Source organism: Aphelocoma coerulescens, chromosome 2, assembly GCF_041296385.1.
Source record: "Aphelocoma coerulescens isolate FSJ_1873_10779 chromosome 2, UR_Acoe_1.0, whole genome shotgun sequence".
In the NCBI taxonomy this organism is placed as follows: domain Eukaryota; kingdom Metazoa; phylum Chordata; class Aves; order Passeriformes; family Corvidae; genus Aphelocoma; species Aphelocoma coerulescens.
The window spans coordinates 142,532,198-142,550,599 of record NC_091015.1 but is presented as its reverse complement, the minus strand read 5'-3'; the positions used below and the strand labels follow the sequence as shown (position 1 = coordinate 142,550,599).

General features: G+C 39.2%; 1 protein-coding gene across 1 annotated transcript; it reads left to right on the top strand.

The window, feature by feature from the left end:
* Positions 1-6,457: 6,457 nt before the first annotated feature.
* C2H8orf88 (chromosome 2 C8orf88 homolog) lies at positions 6,458-16,880 on the top strand. Its single transcript, XM_069006018.1, has 6 exons — positions 6,458-6,532; positions 8,609-8,700; positions 9,526-9,602; positions 11,234-11,318; positions 14,832-14,938; positions 16,612-16,880. The coding sequence occupies exons 2-6, from the start codon at positions 8,613-8,615 to the stop codon at positions 16,648-16,650; spliced, it is 396 nt and encodes a 131-aa protein (XP_068862119.1). The 5' UTR covers positions 6,458-6,532; positions 8,609-8,612; the 3' UTR covers positions 16,651-16,880.
* The last annotated feature ends 1,522 nt before the right edge of the window (positions 16,881-18,402 follow it).

Genomic DNA, 18,402 nt, shown 5'->3' with positions numbered 1-18,402 from the left:
AGGTAAAATCCTTTAGTTTTTTGCCAGTTAGGGGGCCATGATGTGTACTTATTCTCACAAACATCAAACACTGCAACTGTTCATTTTTACAAGCAGTGAATTACTTTTCTCAATTCCTTACAAGAAAAAGAAACTTTTGCATATTCAGAAAATCAAATTAATGTTTATTCCTGGTGTAGTTATAGGGGTTCAGTTCCAAAATAGAATTTTTAGGTATTATTTTTGCTTTTTTGTATGTATTTTTGTTTGGGTGCTTGGGGTTTTTTAATTATTCCTATGTTTGGTTAATGACAGCAACAATTCTCTCATTTCTGACTTGCTGCTGTTACTCCTTTTCATTTGCTGTTTGGTGACCTTTGGCTTTTCCTTGCCTTTATGAGACACACAGTAACTGATCAAGAGCATTTGGGTGAGAAAAAGCCTTCCTGGCCAGAACAACCTGAGATACAAACCAGCCAAAATTTGATGGGTCCACTGCCACAATGAAGTGGCAAGCTTAGCTGAGAGTAAGTAAACAATGGGTGAATTGGAGCATAAACTGTACAGTTTCTGGCTTCTTTTAGCAGGATGATCTGCAGTAGGCAATGCCAAGCCAAGGCATACAATGCATTCATTTTCCCTTAGTGCACCCCAGTGCAAGTGTTCTCTTGCCACAGCTCTCCTGCTTCTGGCAATTAGTTTCTATCACAAGGAGTCCCTGCACAGGCAGGAGTTACTTCCCTAAGTCTACGAAACTGCTATTTCTGGCAGAGAAAAAGCAGCTGCTAAGCAGACAGACAAAACTTGCTGCCTTTGTTCTGCACTCCTCTGAACTGCTATTTCTCAGATTGCTTCAATGCACTATCTTGGTTCTCTCATGCTAGTTCACATGGCAAGAGATCAGTTCCACACAGTGAAGTGATGCACAGAATTTTGTTCTTTCTTACATTCTCACTGTCTTCGACAGCACTCACAGCAGCCAGATTATCTCTGTACAGGGGGTAGGTGTATGCTCCAAACTCTGTTTTAGGACAAGACCAAGGCTTATCCCCTGCCTCTTCTGAAATGGAGATGATGTATATTGTAATGCAGAAAGATCAAATAGGCACTAAAGTTACACTGACTGCTATCTTCTTAGTTCATCTTTGCAAGCTACTAGGTATTCACTACCTAGAAGAACAGTGAATTGATGTAAGACAGGTACTAACTTAAAAGCTATAGAAATATTAATCTCTCTCATGTAAATAAATAAAAATTTAAATAGCAATATAAGTAAGGAACTTTATTCTGTTTCCTTATAAATCAGCCATACCTCACATCTAGCAAAAGCTAAATAAGGTCATAATTATTCCATTCCAATAGTTAGCAATATGCATTTAGTAATTTTACAATATATTTCAAGGTGAAAAGCAAATCTTATTTCCCAGGGTGCATAAAAATGGATTAATTTACGAAGGATTGATTTTCAATTAGGTCATTCTTAATCTCATGCATATATATACATCTGAACACACTACAGCTGTATTAGCTTAAAATTGTATTTCCTATTTGGCATGTAAACTAAAATTGTCAACAATTTTGATGACTGTGTCACAGCTATGACACAAACAATTATCTCAATCCAAAGAAGCATGAATGCATAGTTTTAATGTGTGTATTTTTTATAATCACTACTCTTTTGCACAGTTGATACGGGTTTTCTTATCTCACATTCCAAACTTTGATGTCTTTTTTTTGGCTGTTGATGCTCTTGGTCCTGACTATTCTGTCCACATTCTACTGCATCTTTATTTATCAGTACAGGTTTTGGAGCCATTTGCTGAATCATGCTGATTGAGTCTGAGTCTAAAGGTAGCAATGTCTTAGTAATACAACTCTATATATACTCATGGTATTAAAAGCTATGACAACAATCTCAATCAGCCTAAGAACTAAACCCAACTCTCATGACTGAAATACTAGAAGGCAGAATTCTTCATTGCATTGAAGCATGAACTGATTTCTCTTGAAGTTTTTTTTTCAGATTCAGAAACTAACTCCAGCATATATATATAAAGGTCTTGTAATTCAGCTATGATAGATGCATCAGATGTAAGAATTCAGAGTAAAGGAATCTATACATATAACAGGTGAAATTCTGGCCCAGAAAAAAAGAAGTGCAAACTTTCACTAAATCTATTAAGCCTTGATTTCAGGATTTCAGTTCTCCCAAAGCAAAATGAACTCTTATGGGACTGTTATTACTTATTAAATGTGTGAGTCTCTTTCCCTGTGAATATCTAAAACCACACGAGAGAACTGTATGTGTGGGGGGTTTTTTTGTGTTTTGTTTGTTTAATCTATCTACTACTGTGTGTGTACAGATTATAAGAGTTTGTCACAAATAATGATAGATGAATTTTTATTGATTGATTCTAAGCAGAACCATAAATCTTTCCTAACTTCTTTACCTTATGCTTTTGTTAATGTAAAAAAAAAAAAGCAAACAGCAGATACCTTGATACTCTCTGATACCCTCTTTTAGATACAAAGTTAGTTCATCAAGCTATTAGCTGTAGTCTATCAGTTTTCAGTCTTTAGGCATCAACTGTCCCATGGCATCTTCTTCCACTATCCAATGAATCATGTAGCAAACTCAAGCTCTGCATCTGAGCTGTGCTCCCCACAGGCTAATTCTTCAACAGAGACATCATTTTGTGTATCAAAACAAAAGAGCAACACTGAGAAATGTGCAGTGCCAGTGCTGGACCAGGCAGTAAGCACACACCCTGCTGCCCAGCTACTCTGTGACCCAGCAGAGCCCACAGGTTTCATGGGCCTTTCTGCCTTTTAATCCTCCTGCCTGTGGCTTCTGGGATCCCTGTCAAGAAGCAGGATATGCAGCTGTTGTTTCAGAGCCTGCAAAATAAGGTCACTTGAAATGCTGATGTTCAGTGTCTGCACTTACTGAGAATATTCAGTGCATCCTGAATGCACCTTCAGTTCAGGTGCAGTAATTAACCTCTGCAATTCAGTACTGCCGTTCCTCAGCGATAGAGATGAACAAGGCAGACCTCCCCCAAAATAATGAATGTTTAGTTTTGATACATATTTTATTTATAAAATAATTTATCTGTCATTTAGGGATTTTTTCGTACTTACACAGTGCTTTTGATCCATGTTGTTGAAATTTTTTTCTCCACATTTAAAGAAATCAGAAATTTCAAGAAAAATATTGAGAATCTGTTACAATTAATGTTACCAGAAAATTAATTTTAAAGGAAAATACAAAATCCTAATTTGAGAAGTGTGACAGTTGACAGACTTGAAAGAATTTTTGTATGTGGAGGAAATATATTTGATGTATTATTTTATATAGTATTATATGCTGATCATAAACATTCCTCTGGCTACAGATGGTAAGCACTAAATACAGCAGTAGCATCCCACTTCTAATTCAACAGTTTCTGTAGTCAGAAAGAACAAGATTAATACTCATGATTAATATTCTGAATTCTTAACTCTATTGAAAGATGAACCTCAATATATTAAGTAGCTCAATTTCAGGAACAGTCAGCAGGTGAAAGAGCTTTTATGTCCTTTCCCTAGGCTGCCCCCCCAGGGCAAGTTACTAGTTTAGCTGAAAGTAGCCATGTCACAAAAATACAGCTATAACATTCTGTGTGTGCACAATATATTTACATGTACATTTACAGTGTTTTTTCTGTTGACTGACTTAATAAAGGACACGACATTGGAAATAATGCCTTTTTTTTTTATTGCTTTGTGATGAAATTACTTTGAAAGTGGCTTTAAGAAAAAAAAAGTGTCTCCCAAAAAAGTACTGCTAAATAAATCACAATTATATATGCAAACAGCTTACATTTGGCTGCACAACTGAGTATCAAATACACTGAAAATGGCTTTTTAAACTTACAGCTACAAGTCTGCCCTCAGGCTGACCCAAGAGTCCCTTCATTTCAGCACAAAGCCATTACTTTGCTGTTAAGTGCCATCCATTACAAAACTAAAAGCACATGCAATTACAATTACACGCTCATTTAGATGTGCAATTGCTCATTTTTACACATGCAATGTTGATCCTGTCTTTATTAAATGTCTTCTGCTTTCCTGAACCATATCTAGTACAGGGAGCAAGTGCGACTGTGTCACTTCCTGCCATCTACAGCCTTGTGGAGCACAATCAGTATGTTAAAAAGAAATAATTTCCCTGATTAGTTCACCCAATAGAAAAACCAGTCGGTTTTGGGATGGTTTCTTTCCTACATATAAGCATTTTGTTCACACAGCTACAAAATCCTTTAATATTATATTTGGCAACATATAGTAAATCTCTCTTGGCTAGACCTGTCATTGGCCCTTCAAATGAATTATTGTATATATCAGGTATTTGAGAGAACACTAGATTATCATCATTTAATGTGAGAACATAAACAATACCCACCAAATGAAGTAGAAATTTCCAGCAGTGTAATTGCCAGCACCAGACAAACTGGGAGACAATTGATAAGCGAACTGTTTTTCTGCTTTATGTTTTCATTTCCCAGTCAGGAGCACAATTCTCTCTAGGCACAGGCAAAGTTGCTTAGGAGAGCAGGTTGCTGGGATCTGTGAAATGGCTGCAGTCCAGTGCTCCTTACGCCAGGCACTGGACAGCGGCCTCGTGCTATGCTGGCATTGCCAACTCATGGGCAGCAGCTTGTGAGGTGATAACTGTTCCTGCTGGGATGGTCAGCGCCTCGGAAAACAGCCATTACCAGCCCTAATATTCCCATCTTCCCAGCAGGCCCAGAAGCAACAAGGTTTCAAAATACCTGGCACACTCTTTTTTTTTGCCCTATTTCTGTTCCTGCCCCTTCTCCTTGCCTTACAGATTAAAAGCAGCAGCTCAGTTTACAGCAACTATGAAAACACAAGTGAGGGTTTTACTGTTTAGTTCATCCTTAGCATATTTAAATCTGTAAGAATACTGGAAGAACATGTACTTCTACATCTGTATGTGATACCATTTCAAGATGTCAAGAAGGGTAGCGTTGATCTTGTGTGAATCTGGTTTGTACTTGGCACACTTCTTTCAAAAAGCACAACAGCTCCATGAAAAACTATACCCTTATTTTAGTTGCCCCATTGACTTTCCCATCAGTAACAGTTCTGGAGTAACAGCCAGAGACATTTAATATTTATATGCACTTACATATTAATAATTGATAATTAGTTCTGATGTAGCTAAGGGAATGGTGGGTAAGAATGGGAGAGCAACTGTTTCACATGACAATCTCGTGAGAATAGATGGTGGGTCGGAAGAAACAGGGCATGTCTGAGTATAAACTAATTCACTTGGGAGAAATAACTTTAAATCAGACCTTAAACAGCAGCAAATGGGTTAGTGAGTATGCAGATGTGCTGCATCAGTGCCTGCAAAGAGAAGGTTGATAGCGCATCATGCATGAACAGTTCAGGAAACCAAGTGGAACATGATGAGTTAGGAGAGAAGACTGTAGGAGGGTGACATCTGTATAAAATAGCTGCTATTTCTGGGACAGTATTCTTCTCTAAATACCTAAGTTAATAAAATTCAGAGACTGCAGCAAAGAAGAGCCAAGCTGCATGATGGAAAAAGTAAAATAGTCTTTAGCCAGGAGTATAAATCTTAACACTGGATATTAATAATTCAGTACTTGCGATTTATGTAATTATGTACTTAGTGTTAACTTCCTATTCTGAACCTCTGGAGTTCTTAGTAGGTGATATGAAATATATATGTTAAAAAAATCAACAAAAACTTAAGGACTTTTAATTAATGTTGTGTACTTTTAAGTAAGGTGAAGTCCAGCAAACTAACATAAGGGAACTTTAGTCTGCTCCTCTGGGAGTTAGCAGGGCATGCCCATTGTTTTTGTTGATTACATGTTGTAAGAAAAAATGAGAAAAAATTTGTATTTCCAAACCATGAAGGATGGCATCACTTCTGTAACTGAGAAGCCAGAGGCCGTTCTGTGGTCCCTCCTGCCTGGTGCCATGGGGCAGATTGGCAAGGGCAGTTTTCCAGTTCACTGACAGCTCTCCAAGGCCTGTGGATTGCCCTTTTCTTTCTGGATGAGGTTAGCTGTAGAGGCCTCACAGTTGTGTTCAAAAGTTATTTCTCCCAGTTTGCACTGTAAGGCCCTGACGGAACATGACTCCCCTTGTGGGACAGAGGACACCATCTTCATCTGTTTCCAGTCCCTCTCAGGTCTAACCCGAGAGGGAGCTGGGCAGCAGCACCTCATCTCGCCTCTCCTGCTCCTTGGCAGGGCCTCGTAGGGCGCCTCTCAGGCGTGCACCGCTTCCCTGAATCCCGAAGGGCCGCGGGAAGCGGCGGGAAGCGGCGGGGCAGCCCCGCGGGGCCGCCCGGCCGTGCCCGGCCCGCGGCGCGACGTTGAACGGCCCCGCCCGGCACGCGGCCGCGGCCGAGCCGCCGCGCGAAGACCGCCCCGCCCGGCCGGCGCTGAGGGACGGACCGGGACCCACGGCCAGCGGGATCGCGGGGCAGGGGCGCTGCCGGCGGCTGGAGGTGGGCTGGGCATCCCCCGGCCCAAAGGAGGGCACGGAGGCTGTGGAGGGGGCGAGGGGCCGGGCGGCGGAGGGAGGTTTTGTTTCCTGGGGGCTGTGGGGTTCCGAGTGCGGGGCTATTTCGGGCGAGGGGGCCGGTCAGTTTCCAGTTACTCGTGGGGATTTTTCACGAAAATAGCATCAAATCCCCTTCACACATTTAGGAAAAAGCCTTCCGAACACTTCAGATGGGCTCTCGTAAGATGGTTGCTGTCAGTGTCCAGCTTGTTAAGATACTAAAGCAGATCTAGAGAACTGCTGCTAGGCCTCTTTGCGGGAGCCAGAAAGCTTCCCTTCTGCTGGGCACGTCTCCCACGGGAATGACCCCAAAGAAGAAGTGTGGCCTTGTAAGGGGGAATTCTTGGGATGCTGCCCCTACTGCAGTAGTCTCTCATGGACGCAGTTTATTTCTTAGGTATTAAAACTAATCTCTCTCCACTTTCCTTGATACTGGTCAGAAAGAATACTCTGTTAATTGAGGAGGTTGGGCTAGACAACTTGTTGAGATCTTTTCAAGCCTCTTCCTGGGGAGGGCGAGGGAAGAGGGGCAAAATGTGTTGTTTTTGCTGTCACCACACAACTTGTTTTTATTGTCAGAACACTACAAAAAAAATACAGGTGTGCTGCATTCTGGAAGCTAACCAGCCTCTTAAACAGGTTTTCCTGTTTTTAAAAAGCATGGTTATCATTTCTAGTCAGGGCGTGAAAGAAAACTTGACTGTTTGTTGGCGGGTTTTTTCACTCTTTTGATGCAAATATGTATTATTACTGCATTGCTTTCTGTGGATACTCAGTATCTAGGATAAGTGTGATTTATACAAGCATTCCTAATCTGGGTAAAATGAAATACGTCATCCACATCTGTAGTCTTACTTAATTCAGCTACAGGAATTTTCATTGCTGCTTTTGACTACAGCTTTGAAGTCTTCCTTTTTTTAAGATAAGCGGGTAGGAAAATCAAAGAATCAAACCAGCATTTTTTTCCTAGCTTATTTAAATTGTTCTAATTCAGACCATTAAACAGTTGGTTTCTAGACCTGAGTGGGCTCAGACTTCGTATGTTGGAAAATTGTTACTTGACCAAGTGTTCAAAAAATTATAGTGTAGTAAATTCTCAGATGATTGTAAGTTTTCTTCCTATGACACAAAGACCAACTAAAGTGGGGTGTGATACTGGGTCTAATAGCCTAGCTTCTCTTTTCCTGTTTCCTACTGAAAATGGACAATGTAATTGTAACTCTTACAGTCATGATTATTTCTTGAATTTTTTTTGCTATAACAATTATTTTCTTGTAAACTTTCTTAGAGAAAAAAATTTCAGTATAATTTTTATTGTGTTGGTTGTTCTTTCTGGTATTCTTTTTCTATGAAAGAAGCTGAAATTCCTTCAAATTATGAAATCTCCCAGTTTACAAAAGAGATGGGAATGGGAAGGAGATACATTAAGATACAAATATTACAAATTAACATTTTCCAACTGATTGCTCACTTAAAGTGTGAGATTTTCCAGCACAGCACCACCTTAGCAGTTTTTGTTGCTTCTATAGTAGCTAAACTGAGTGGGAAGATACAAAAATGTTTAAATTTAACTAAAGTAGGTATTAAAAAGCAGTCCTGTAAGTTTATGTAGATATGTAAGGAACTCCTGTGCAGACAACAGATTGATAAGGGGTATGCTGATGTTAATTAAATAAAAACCCATTGAACCAAAATGTTAGAAACCCCCTTGTTTCCATCACATTCCCATCTCCTTTCTCCAAATATATACATAGACATACAGGGAAAAAATCTTGAGAAGAAGCTAGGGTAGCTCAGTTGGAAGGAAAAAATGAGAGAGGTGTCTGATTCTGTCTTCATGCAAATTTTATCCAGCATATACAGTCATCTAAAAAAATGTATGCATCAGACCTTTCTGCTTTTTCCTGCCCAGATATAATATTGCCTTGTCAAATGCAACTAACAGGGAGTAGGTAGATTGTTCCTGCTTAACATCCATATGTGAAACTGAATGCTAATGATTTCTGCTGCTTTTTTGAAGTGCGATGTTTCAAAATGTTACAGAAGCAAAAACGTTTATTGGTAAATCCCTTCAGCCAGCACGACCTGTGCATCAACTGTCTTCTAAACAAGGTGAGTAGCATGGCTAAGGTGCAGTTCACTTTACCAAAGTTTGGGTTATTTTTAGGGAAGTAACAAGGATACGTGTCTTGTTTTGTTTTGTTTTGTTTTGAAGTTACTTTGTTATACTACAGAGGATAAATATCTTGCTGTGTGTTGAACTTAGTACATCATCTCTGTGATAAAATCTGAATTTAAACTGTATTAGGTTTGTGCAGAACTCTTGGGTACTGCTCTTCTAGCTTGGCATCTGAAATCTGGCTTCAGAAAACAGGCTTCTCTGTTAAATTTGGGGTTCTTGGGGTAGTTGACTCCTATTGAAAATATAAAATACACATAATTTAACAAATAGATTATTTAGGTTTTATTGTAAGTACAGTTTTATTGCAAGTATTACAGTACACTACACTGCATTGTTCTTGTCTAGCTTTCATACAAGTTCAAAACAAAAAACCCAAAAAACTTTTATAAAAAAATTCATTCAGTATTTATGTCAGGTGTGAATATTTTGGTTTTAATTTTAAATCCCTATTGATTAAAACCCTAGATATTGCAGTATTATAGTTCTTCTTATTGTTAAGTTAGAAATTTCTGGTGACCAGAGAATCATCAGCTGTGCTGATGTGGACTGAAGCTAAGAGACATCATAAGTTTTTACTTTGTATAAAATTTATGGAAAAATGGAAAAGGGGTCATGTGGTGATGTAGAGCTTTTAAGTTGTGAATAAATGCCCATATAATCTTTGTGCAGCAAGGAATGTTCTTGGGACAAGTATCACAAAATAATACTGTGGAGTCTATTGAAATTATTTTTTCTTAATGTTTTATGTTCATCAGCATCACCCATTGCATTAAACATTCGGACTGAATTACCCAGCAGCACTGAAGTATGTTTGCAGAGTAAGGTTAACTGGGTGAGTATTGAGTGAATATATAATTATTTATAAATTGGAGGTCAGCTGACCCGCTATGTAACCAAATGAAAACTATTTCCAGCTAGGAGTGTCCTTGACTGAATGTTTTAAACCAGCAGTGTCAGAACTGTTGAAAAGAGTGATGAGTTTCAGGGAGTTTCAGGAATGCCTTTCCTTGGTATTTGCATGCACTAATAGCTGAAAAATGCAGCTTAGGAATTTACGATTCTTGCGAAAGTCTATTTCTTTAGTCTTCACTGAATTTAAGTCAGCTCTTTTAAGCTTAGAATGCATTTATTGTGTCTTTGCTTATTATGTGTAAATAATAATATCAGGATTTTTTTGTTGCTACCACATGCACAAATTCATTTCAGACAGCAAACATAAAACTTTATTGCTAGAAGTGCTTGGGTTTGTACATGGTATGGATATGTCCTTCAGACTTGAAATTGGTTGTAGCTGTTTGCTGGAAAATGAAGTTTGAAGTCATCTAACTAGAATGCTTCATGTTTCATAGCCTGAATTTGATTTTCTGTTGATTCTGATTTGAATGTTTTTTCAGAGCAGTGATAGATAGATAGAGGTTTTGTTAGAACAAATGCAGGCTCCTACATTTTTACTTTTTTTTTTTTAAGAGTTTTAGTATTCCTGTAGTCCTTCTTTATTGTGTTAAGCTTCTGCAAGATGCCTTTGACTTTAAAAAAAACCCAACAAAACAACTCAAGGTCCTGGGAACCTATCTTTGATCCATCATAGGGAAATTAACACTTACACTTGTCTCTTGAGCAGTAATTACTCAGGAGAACAAACTACTTCCTTTTAAATAAGCCTCTGGTCATCAGTGTTGTAATACTCAGTTTCATCAGTATTTAGCTACATGTAGCTGCATATTGCATTTGTTTGATATAGGTATAGCTGTATTTTTTATATTTTCTAAAACTTTTTCTTTAACATAGTATATGGAAAAGACTTTTTAATAATACTTTTGACCATGAACTGTTTCATGGGTACCCCAAATACCATCTGAGTAGTGCCCTATCCACCCCTGCTTGATGAGCAGTTTTCAGTTCTTGCCCACTTCCCATCTGACTCAGAGTGATGCTAAGATACCTCAACTAAACCTGTAGAGCTTTTTCAGAGCTAAGACAAACTGATGAGGATAAACTGCTTTCCAACTTTCCAAAACACTCTCCAAGGTTTTGGCAGCTGGAAAAAACTTGGCATTATACTCTGGATATTGGGTCTTGATGCTTATGAAGCAAATCTTTTCGCTAAGTGGGAGAATCCAAGTCCATCCTTTGGTCTTAAGGAGAGTCCTTCCTGCTTTTGGTATTCCCGAATGTAGCAGCTTATGGCTGTGTTCTAGGTGGGATAATGGAAAAGGAGGGGATAATTGTGTTCTTTCTAAAAACTAGCAATAGCACTGTAAAATTCTGTGTAAAAAATGTCTCTCAAATATGTTCACCTGTATTGTTCTATTGAACTATTCCTTTACTGTATGTAATCAAGAGTAACATTCTACAGGTTCAAATTAAACTGTGCTACAACTGTTATTTTTAACTAAGAAACATGTATCCTTTTTTTAATACACTTAAAGGAGATAAGCTTCATAACTTTCCTTCCTATTGTAGTCATCTGAAATGACAGAAGTGAAGATCTTAACTCAAACTGTGATGCTCTGTCAACCAAAACAACATGAACCAGGAGCAAAAAAAGGTAAAATATTGCATGGGGAGCTGTGTCAGGTTTGTACTTTCTAGATGGAAGACACCTGAACTTTGAAGCAATGTGGGATGTATTTTATTTTTTCTGATCAGCCAGTGCATTTAGTTTGCAGAGCAATATGAAATTTTTCTGGTTTTCACGTAACACTCTAGAGAAGATGTAAAAGTTGACTATAACTGAGGTGGAAAACTTCCACTGGTAGAATTGCTTGCATATAGGGATGTAACAGTCTTTAAAAAACCCAAAAAACCCAACAAAACAAACAAAAAAACCCAACCAACCCCCCAAAAAAACAGACCCCAAACATAAAAAAATTTTTACACAAAATCCTGGGTTTGTATAGATGCCTTCGTGTGTAGAAGTACAGATTTGAGTTGCGTCCCTTAGCCTGCTGCAGGGCTTAGTTGTGGCATGCAGACCATTGAATGGAATCAGGTTAAGAACTCAGCATTTTGGCTTCCTTGTCCTGCTCTTCTATGGTGCTTCTGAAATAATAGTATTTGGGTGGTTAGATATGAATTAATTTTTTTTATGATTAATCCTGGTTTATTTTTGTGTCAGTACTGTCCTTAAGGTTTGCTCCTTATGCTTTTTTCTCTGTACTGACTGCCACTGTACTCATAGAGTATTGCTAGTTTAACCAAGTCAAAATTTTACTCCTTTTTTTTTTTCATTAAGGGATAATCTCAGATTTCAGACGAATTCTCACGGTACTTCTCTGCCCTGCTTCCTACCTGATTCTTCATTCTTAAACATGTCCCAGAAACTGCATCAGTGACACAGGTTATTGAGACAATTTCTTTTGTCTGTGTCTTCCATCTTTTGTCTGTGGCATCCATCTGTAATCTCCAATCCTTAAGTAATCTCTGAAGATGTGCTTTGTTCTGTTGCTCTTAGTACTCAAAAATTGAAAGAATTCTATTAAGTTTTATTGAGCCTTTTGTATTTTTGTCAGTCTGAGGTTGCCATCTCTCAGGTTCTTGAGCAGTAGTTCTGTTCTCTCATGTGTTACTGACTTGAAAATAAGTCTTTTATGTATTCCCTTTCAGGTTCAGGTTCATTTCTTCTTTATCTTGATAAATATAATAGAGTTCTGTTCTTTGGATCTAGTTAGATGTCAGACATGTCAAGTTCTATGTGTTTGGTGGCTAAAATCTTGATACATTTACATCTTGGTAAAAGTCTTAATCCAGTGTTTTAGTTGTCCAAACACATAGTACCAGGCTTTCTGGTACTTTCTTATTGGTTCTGCGTGTGGTGGGTAGAGATTGTTTTCTTCTACAAGATCTTAAATGGCTTCTCATCAGATCCTTGTCTCTTGTATAAGCCATCACTTTGGATCTTTTTCAGTGGTTAATTTCTCTGTGATGCCTCCCTGAGTCTACTCCACAATTCACCACAATGTCAAACTTTTTCTCACATTTGTTTTCAAAGGGCTTTTGTTGGTTTGCTGATTGTTGTAATCTTTTCCTTCAGCATAACACAACTTTAGAGGTCCTTCTATTCAGCTACTGCTTATAAATAAGTCTTTTGTTTTCTTCTTTTTTTTCCTTGCATGGTAAAAATTCTTCTAGAACTCTATGTTCAGCTGTACTTTAAGTTCTAGATAATAATTTCCATTTGATATCTCTTCAGTGATACTGTGCTTTCAATTATCTGTCTCAGCAGTTCTTAAGTGCAGCGTGGGGTTCCCATGGCCCCACTTCTTGAGCTTTTCCAGGTGTCTCTGGATAGCATCCTGTCCTTCAGGTGTGTCAACTGCACCCCTCAGGTTGTTGTCATCTGTAAATTTGCTGAGGGTGCCATTGATCCTGCTGTCTGTCATTGATAAAGATATTCAACAGTACTGGTCCAAATATGAAACGCTGAGGGACATGACTCACCACTCACTTATCTACATCCAGACACGACCACTACTCTTTGGATCTTAGGATGGTTTGGGTAGTAGAGGATTAAAAGGTTGTCACGTTCTAACCCCCTGCCGTGAGTGGGGACACCTGCCTCCAGACCATGTTACACAAAGCCCCACCCAGCATGATGATGAACACTCCCAGGGATGGGGCATCCATAGCTTCTCTCTGCAGCTTTTTCCAGTGCCTCAGCATCCTCACAGTAAAGAATTTCTTCTTTGTATCTAACCTAAACCTACTGTCCCTCAGCTTAAGGCCATTCCCCCATTTCCTATCACTACATGCCTCTGAAAAATCCCTCTCTAGCCTTCTTGTAGGCCACCACTAAGTACTGGAAGGCTACCCAAAAGTCTCCCAAGAGCCTTTTCGTCTCCAGGCTGAACAACCCCAACCATCTAAGCCTGTCTTCATAGGAGTAGTATTCCAGCCCTGTGATCAACTTAGGGACTCTCCTCTGGACTTGTTCCAGCATGAGATCAGATGCAACTATCCAACCAGTTCCTCATCCAATGAACATCTAATCCATATCTCTCCAATTTGGAGAGAAGGATTTTGTGGGGGACCGTGTCAAAGGCCTTACAGAAGTCATCATCTTCATAGGTTTTTAATCAAGGGGAGGAAAAAACAAGGCATTAAGTTTTCAAGTATGCTCATATTCTTTAAACTGTTCTTTTCAAAGTTACCCACAAGCCCTGCCATAGGTTCACCAGTTACAACAGTCGTTTGTGTTCAAAGGCAGGAAAAAATTAGTGTCATAGTTGACATCAGCTTCTTTCTTGTCAACATCCTACAGTCTGAGAAACAAAAACTGTTGTCCATCAGGTGACAGTGTAACAATCTTGCAGGAAGCCCATAATTCCTAAAGGAATAAACTTCTTTGTCATCAAGGACCAGAGATGAAGTTTGTTCTTTCTTTGCCTAATTCCTTTGCTCTTGTTTCTGCTCGTTTGAGAATATCAGCTTAAAATACAGGCATTGCTAGACACTGTATCCAAAGCTATGCCACAGTAGAGATAGTGCTGTAAACTTGAATGAGAAGCCTGCATGTTCTGAGCAAAGGCCCTGACTTGTTGGTTCAGCATAACCCCTCAAAACGATTTCACTGCTAATAATATGTTTGCCATTTTACATGCAGCAGATCTCGTAATTACTTTTAGGTGTTGAAAGGCATTTAACTTATTAACTCCAGAAAAGAGACACACGGTTTTTGTTATCTCTCCCCTAGAAATATATGCCACTTTGGAGTGAGTTATAAACAGATTTTCTTGTGGGTTTCAAGACCAGTTTGTGGTGTTTCTGTTAATTAGAACAAGATACGGGAGTCTGCCTGGTGTAAGGTTGGATTCACTTCTTTTCTTCTTTTCTCTTGATTTACTGTGTCGGTTTGAAACAGTTAAAGTGAAATGCTCTGTAATTTACTTCAGATTTTCCTGGTGCAAGATAAGACTTAAATTACTCCTGGTTTTAAAACTGATTTTTATATTCCACATGTAGCATTTCTACCATTCTATAAGTAACCAAGTAATTTTTCTGAATTCCCAATCTTAATCCCTTAAACAAGAATGTTGAACTTAGTGATTTTGTATATTCACAGAAAGGATCCAATACAGCAGAGATTTCCTTCTGAAGCTTTCAAATGTTTCTCTCTCTCAGAAGAAGCCAGAGTTTCTTCCTGATCATCCAATCATACTTGAAAAACCAGTGAGTGCATTTTTTTTTTGTATTAAGTGAAGTTATAAAATCATCCATGGGGGTTTTGATAAGCCATTTGAGAGGGAACATTTTCCTTCAAACTAGCCTGCCAACTTGGTAAAACCTTCAAAAAACAGATTGTGCAGTTCAGCACAACTTCTGTATGTAACTTCTCCACTTGGTATTTGACATCTTACCCTGGTTAGTACCACTTAAAGGGAAAGGGGTTTTAATTTGTTTTCAGGAAAAATATCAGTTATCTTTCCATGTTTTCAAAATAAAAGAGAACAGTCTTGATACATTTACATCTTGGTAAAAGTCTTAATCCAGTGTTTTAGTTGTCCATGCATCAGTGTTCACTACAAAACTGTTAATGAGCTCAATGCAGTTTGTATTATCATTATCTTTGATTTTGGGGAGAAATTAATAGAAATGAATGATGAGTGTGAAGGATATCCATGTGTGCTACCTTAATGTTTGTGATGAAATAATCCTCAAATATTTCATATGCTAGGAGAAAACATCTACTGCATCACATTCCCAACACCAAGTGTGGGAAAATCTTCCATGTAAACATTATTTTATCAAGTTAGGCTACATACTAGGTTGCTTTTGAGACCATTGGGATGTAGTTCTGCTAGAAATAGGATTCCTGTTATGGAAAAGTATGTCCACATGATTACTGTGTTGGCCACATTTGGAGGCATTTTTAAGCTTTTAGAATTTCTGTCCTTTGAAAAAAGAAAAATTAAGTAATACATGACCATAATCAGCTTTCTCTGGTTCTGACTTCCTATGTCTTTCTATTTGTCCTCAAGATGAAAGCTGTATTTATTTGAAAACCTGCTTTCAGATTGGGAAGTTTCAGCTCTTCAATTTCCTAACTTACCCCCCTCTCCCACCACCTGTGTTTCTAAGGGGGACAGATTTTGATAATCTATATGCTTTCACATGTTTGCATTCCTAGGAAAAAGGAGGGTCCCTGCAGAAATCCCTGCTGAATTTTGGCTAATTCAGCCAAAATTCCAGTGTGTTGACTCATCTCGTCATCCATTTTTCTGCATAGAAACCAGAGGGATTGATGAGATGCATGTGTAAATTAAATGAATTATGCTTAAAAGTGGCAGAAGGTGGCCTGTGAATAAATTTCTAATGACAAGCAGACAATCCTACAGTGTCAGTGAGCTTGTATTTTGGAGCAGGTGGTTTTCAGCAGTTTGCCGCTGAATTGAGTATTCAGACAGTTCATGCCTATCTTAAGACCTTCCAAGTTCTGAATATTTGAAGCCGCTGCTGAACTATGTGCCCTGAGTAAAAGTTGTATTTTCAGATGAAGAAAACTTCCTAGAGGGACTTGTACAAGGCAGATGCAGTTGTTACAGTTGGTGGACTGTGGACTGCCTTTGTCCTGAAGGATACTGGGGATTTTTTTTAGATGTGGGGATCAGGGCTACCAATATATAGCTCAGCATTTGAACAGTTACTGTGTTGACACAGTCTTCTAGGAAAATTTTAGATTAAGTCTCTATGATTAATGAAAATAGCACTGTTTGCCATTAAAAAAAACCCAAAACAAATTGTGAAATGTACATGGAGTAAAAAAGAGTTGCAAGCAGACCCAAATGAAAACTTTAGATGCTCTGTTATAACTGAAGTAATTTGAGGGTTGGTTTCTCTTACAGGTAAAGAACAAGCCTTTCATTGACATCTGCAAGAAGTGACATGTTGTTTGGAAGATCAGAAATCCATCAATCAGAGAGCTACATTTGATGGAGGTCTTCAAGATTTGGGTACTTGGGTGCCTGCAGATGGAAGTACGACCCTGGGAAACCTATGAAAATGCCTGTTTCTTGCTGTAATTGCCTGAATGCTTTAAGAGACAAACCTTTAATTTGTAAAGCCTGAAATGGTAATATGATTGAAGTGAAAATAAATAAATTTCACATATTGGTGTGGCAGAATTTTGTCATCGAATTGTTTGTGTTATGTAGCCATATATTTTGCCTGACCATAAATTCTAAAACAATACTTGACTGGGACTTCTTGCTTTCTCTCAACTCCCTTCCTTAGAAGTAAAGATGGAACAACAAATACTGGCTGTGTCAAATACCAGATGTCTTAGGGTATCTACTTCTCTAGTTTTTGGGGTTTTTTTGGCAAAACTTGACTTGTTTCTTCTTAATTTGAAATCTTCATCTCGACACAAGATATTACTTAATGTTTTGTGGATACACATACCTTCTTTAAAAGTATGAAGTCTCTTGTTAGTAATAGTTCCACTAACATGAGAAATCTTTTCTCATCATGGATCAAAACAGGAGACCTGCCTATGCACTGCATTCCTTAAAGTTCTTTGTAAATAATTGTCTTGTGTTCTTGAATGTGAAAAGTGAAAGTAATGGGGAAAAACTGAGGAACAAGACAGATTTCGATCATATGTCTTATACAGGGAAATGGGTGTACCAATGCACAGTTAATCCTCTTTTTCCCTTAAGTGAGTATGGTATCCAATAGGGAAGTGGAAAACAGTAGTTCTGTTGGGGTTTTAGGAGCTCTCCTGTTTTTTTTTTTCTGTTAAAGGAATTTTGCCCATACATGTTGCTAGAGGGACAAATGGCTGGGTACTTAAGAAAAACAAACGAGCTGGCTGCTCTTTTGTTTCATCTGGGTGTGTGGGCAGTCAGTCTCCAGCATTCGGTCTTCCAGTGTTCCGCATTCGGTTTCCGGCATTTGGACAGAGAGGGAGGCTGCTTTCTTTGGCTGCTTTTCCTTCTGCCAGAGAAACCGCAGGATCCCAAAGCCCACCTTCCCCGCCCTGCTGGGAGCCGGGCCGTGGCCGCCCTGCCCCCGCCATTGCTTCCAGCCTTCGCTGCATTGTAGCCCTGCTCATCCTGCCTGCCTAGACCTCTGGGGGGTTTCCCAGTTGGATATGCCTTGTCTGCCACCCGGGATTTGTGCTCGTCCCTGCTGTTCCAGCCTGTTGTTCCCGAGGGTCCGGCCGGACGCTGGGATCGGCTGCCCAGGGGTTTGTGAAGCCTTTGTCCTATCCCTTCCCGGGATCCCAGGGCAGCGGTGCCGCGTGCTCCCCGAGCTCGCTCCGGAGCGCCCCCTGCAGCCGCGGGGGAACCATCGCACCTGCCCTGCTCACCGGGAGCCGCCAGCGCCCCTGCCGGCTGCGAGCGGAACTGCACCCAAGGGGAAAGGGCCCGACAGCCGAGAAGGCCGGGACTGGGTTTGTGTTTGCTGTTACTGCCATGGTTATTGTTGTTTGTTTGACTGGTTATACACATACAGATATATAATAGTAAAGAACTGTTATTCCTATTTCCCACATCTTTGCCTGAAAGCCCCTTGATTTCAAAATTATAATAACTCGGAGGGAAGGGGAGTCGCATCTGCCATTTCCAAGGGGGGCTTCTGCCTTCTTTAGCAGACACCTGTCTTTCAAACCAAGACAAGTTCATTTCCTGCAA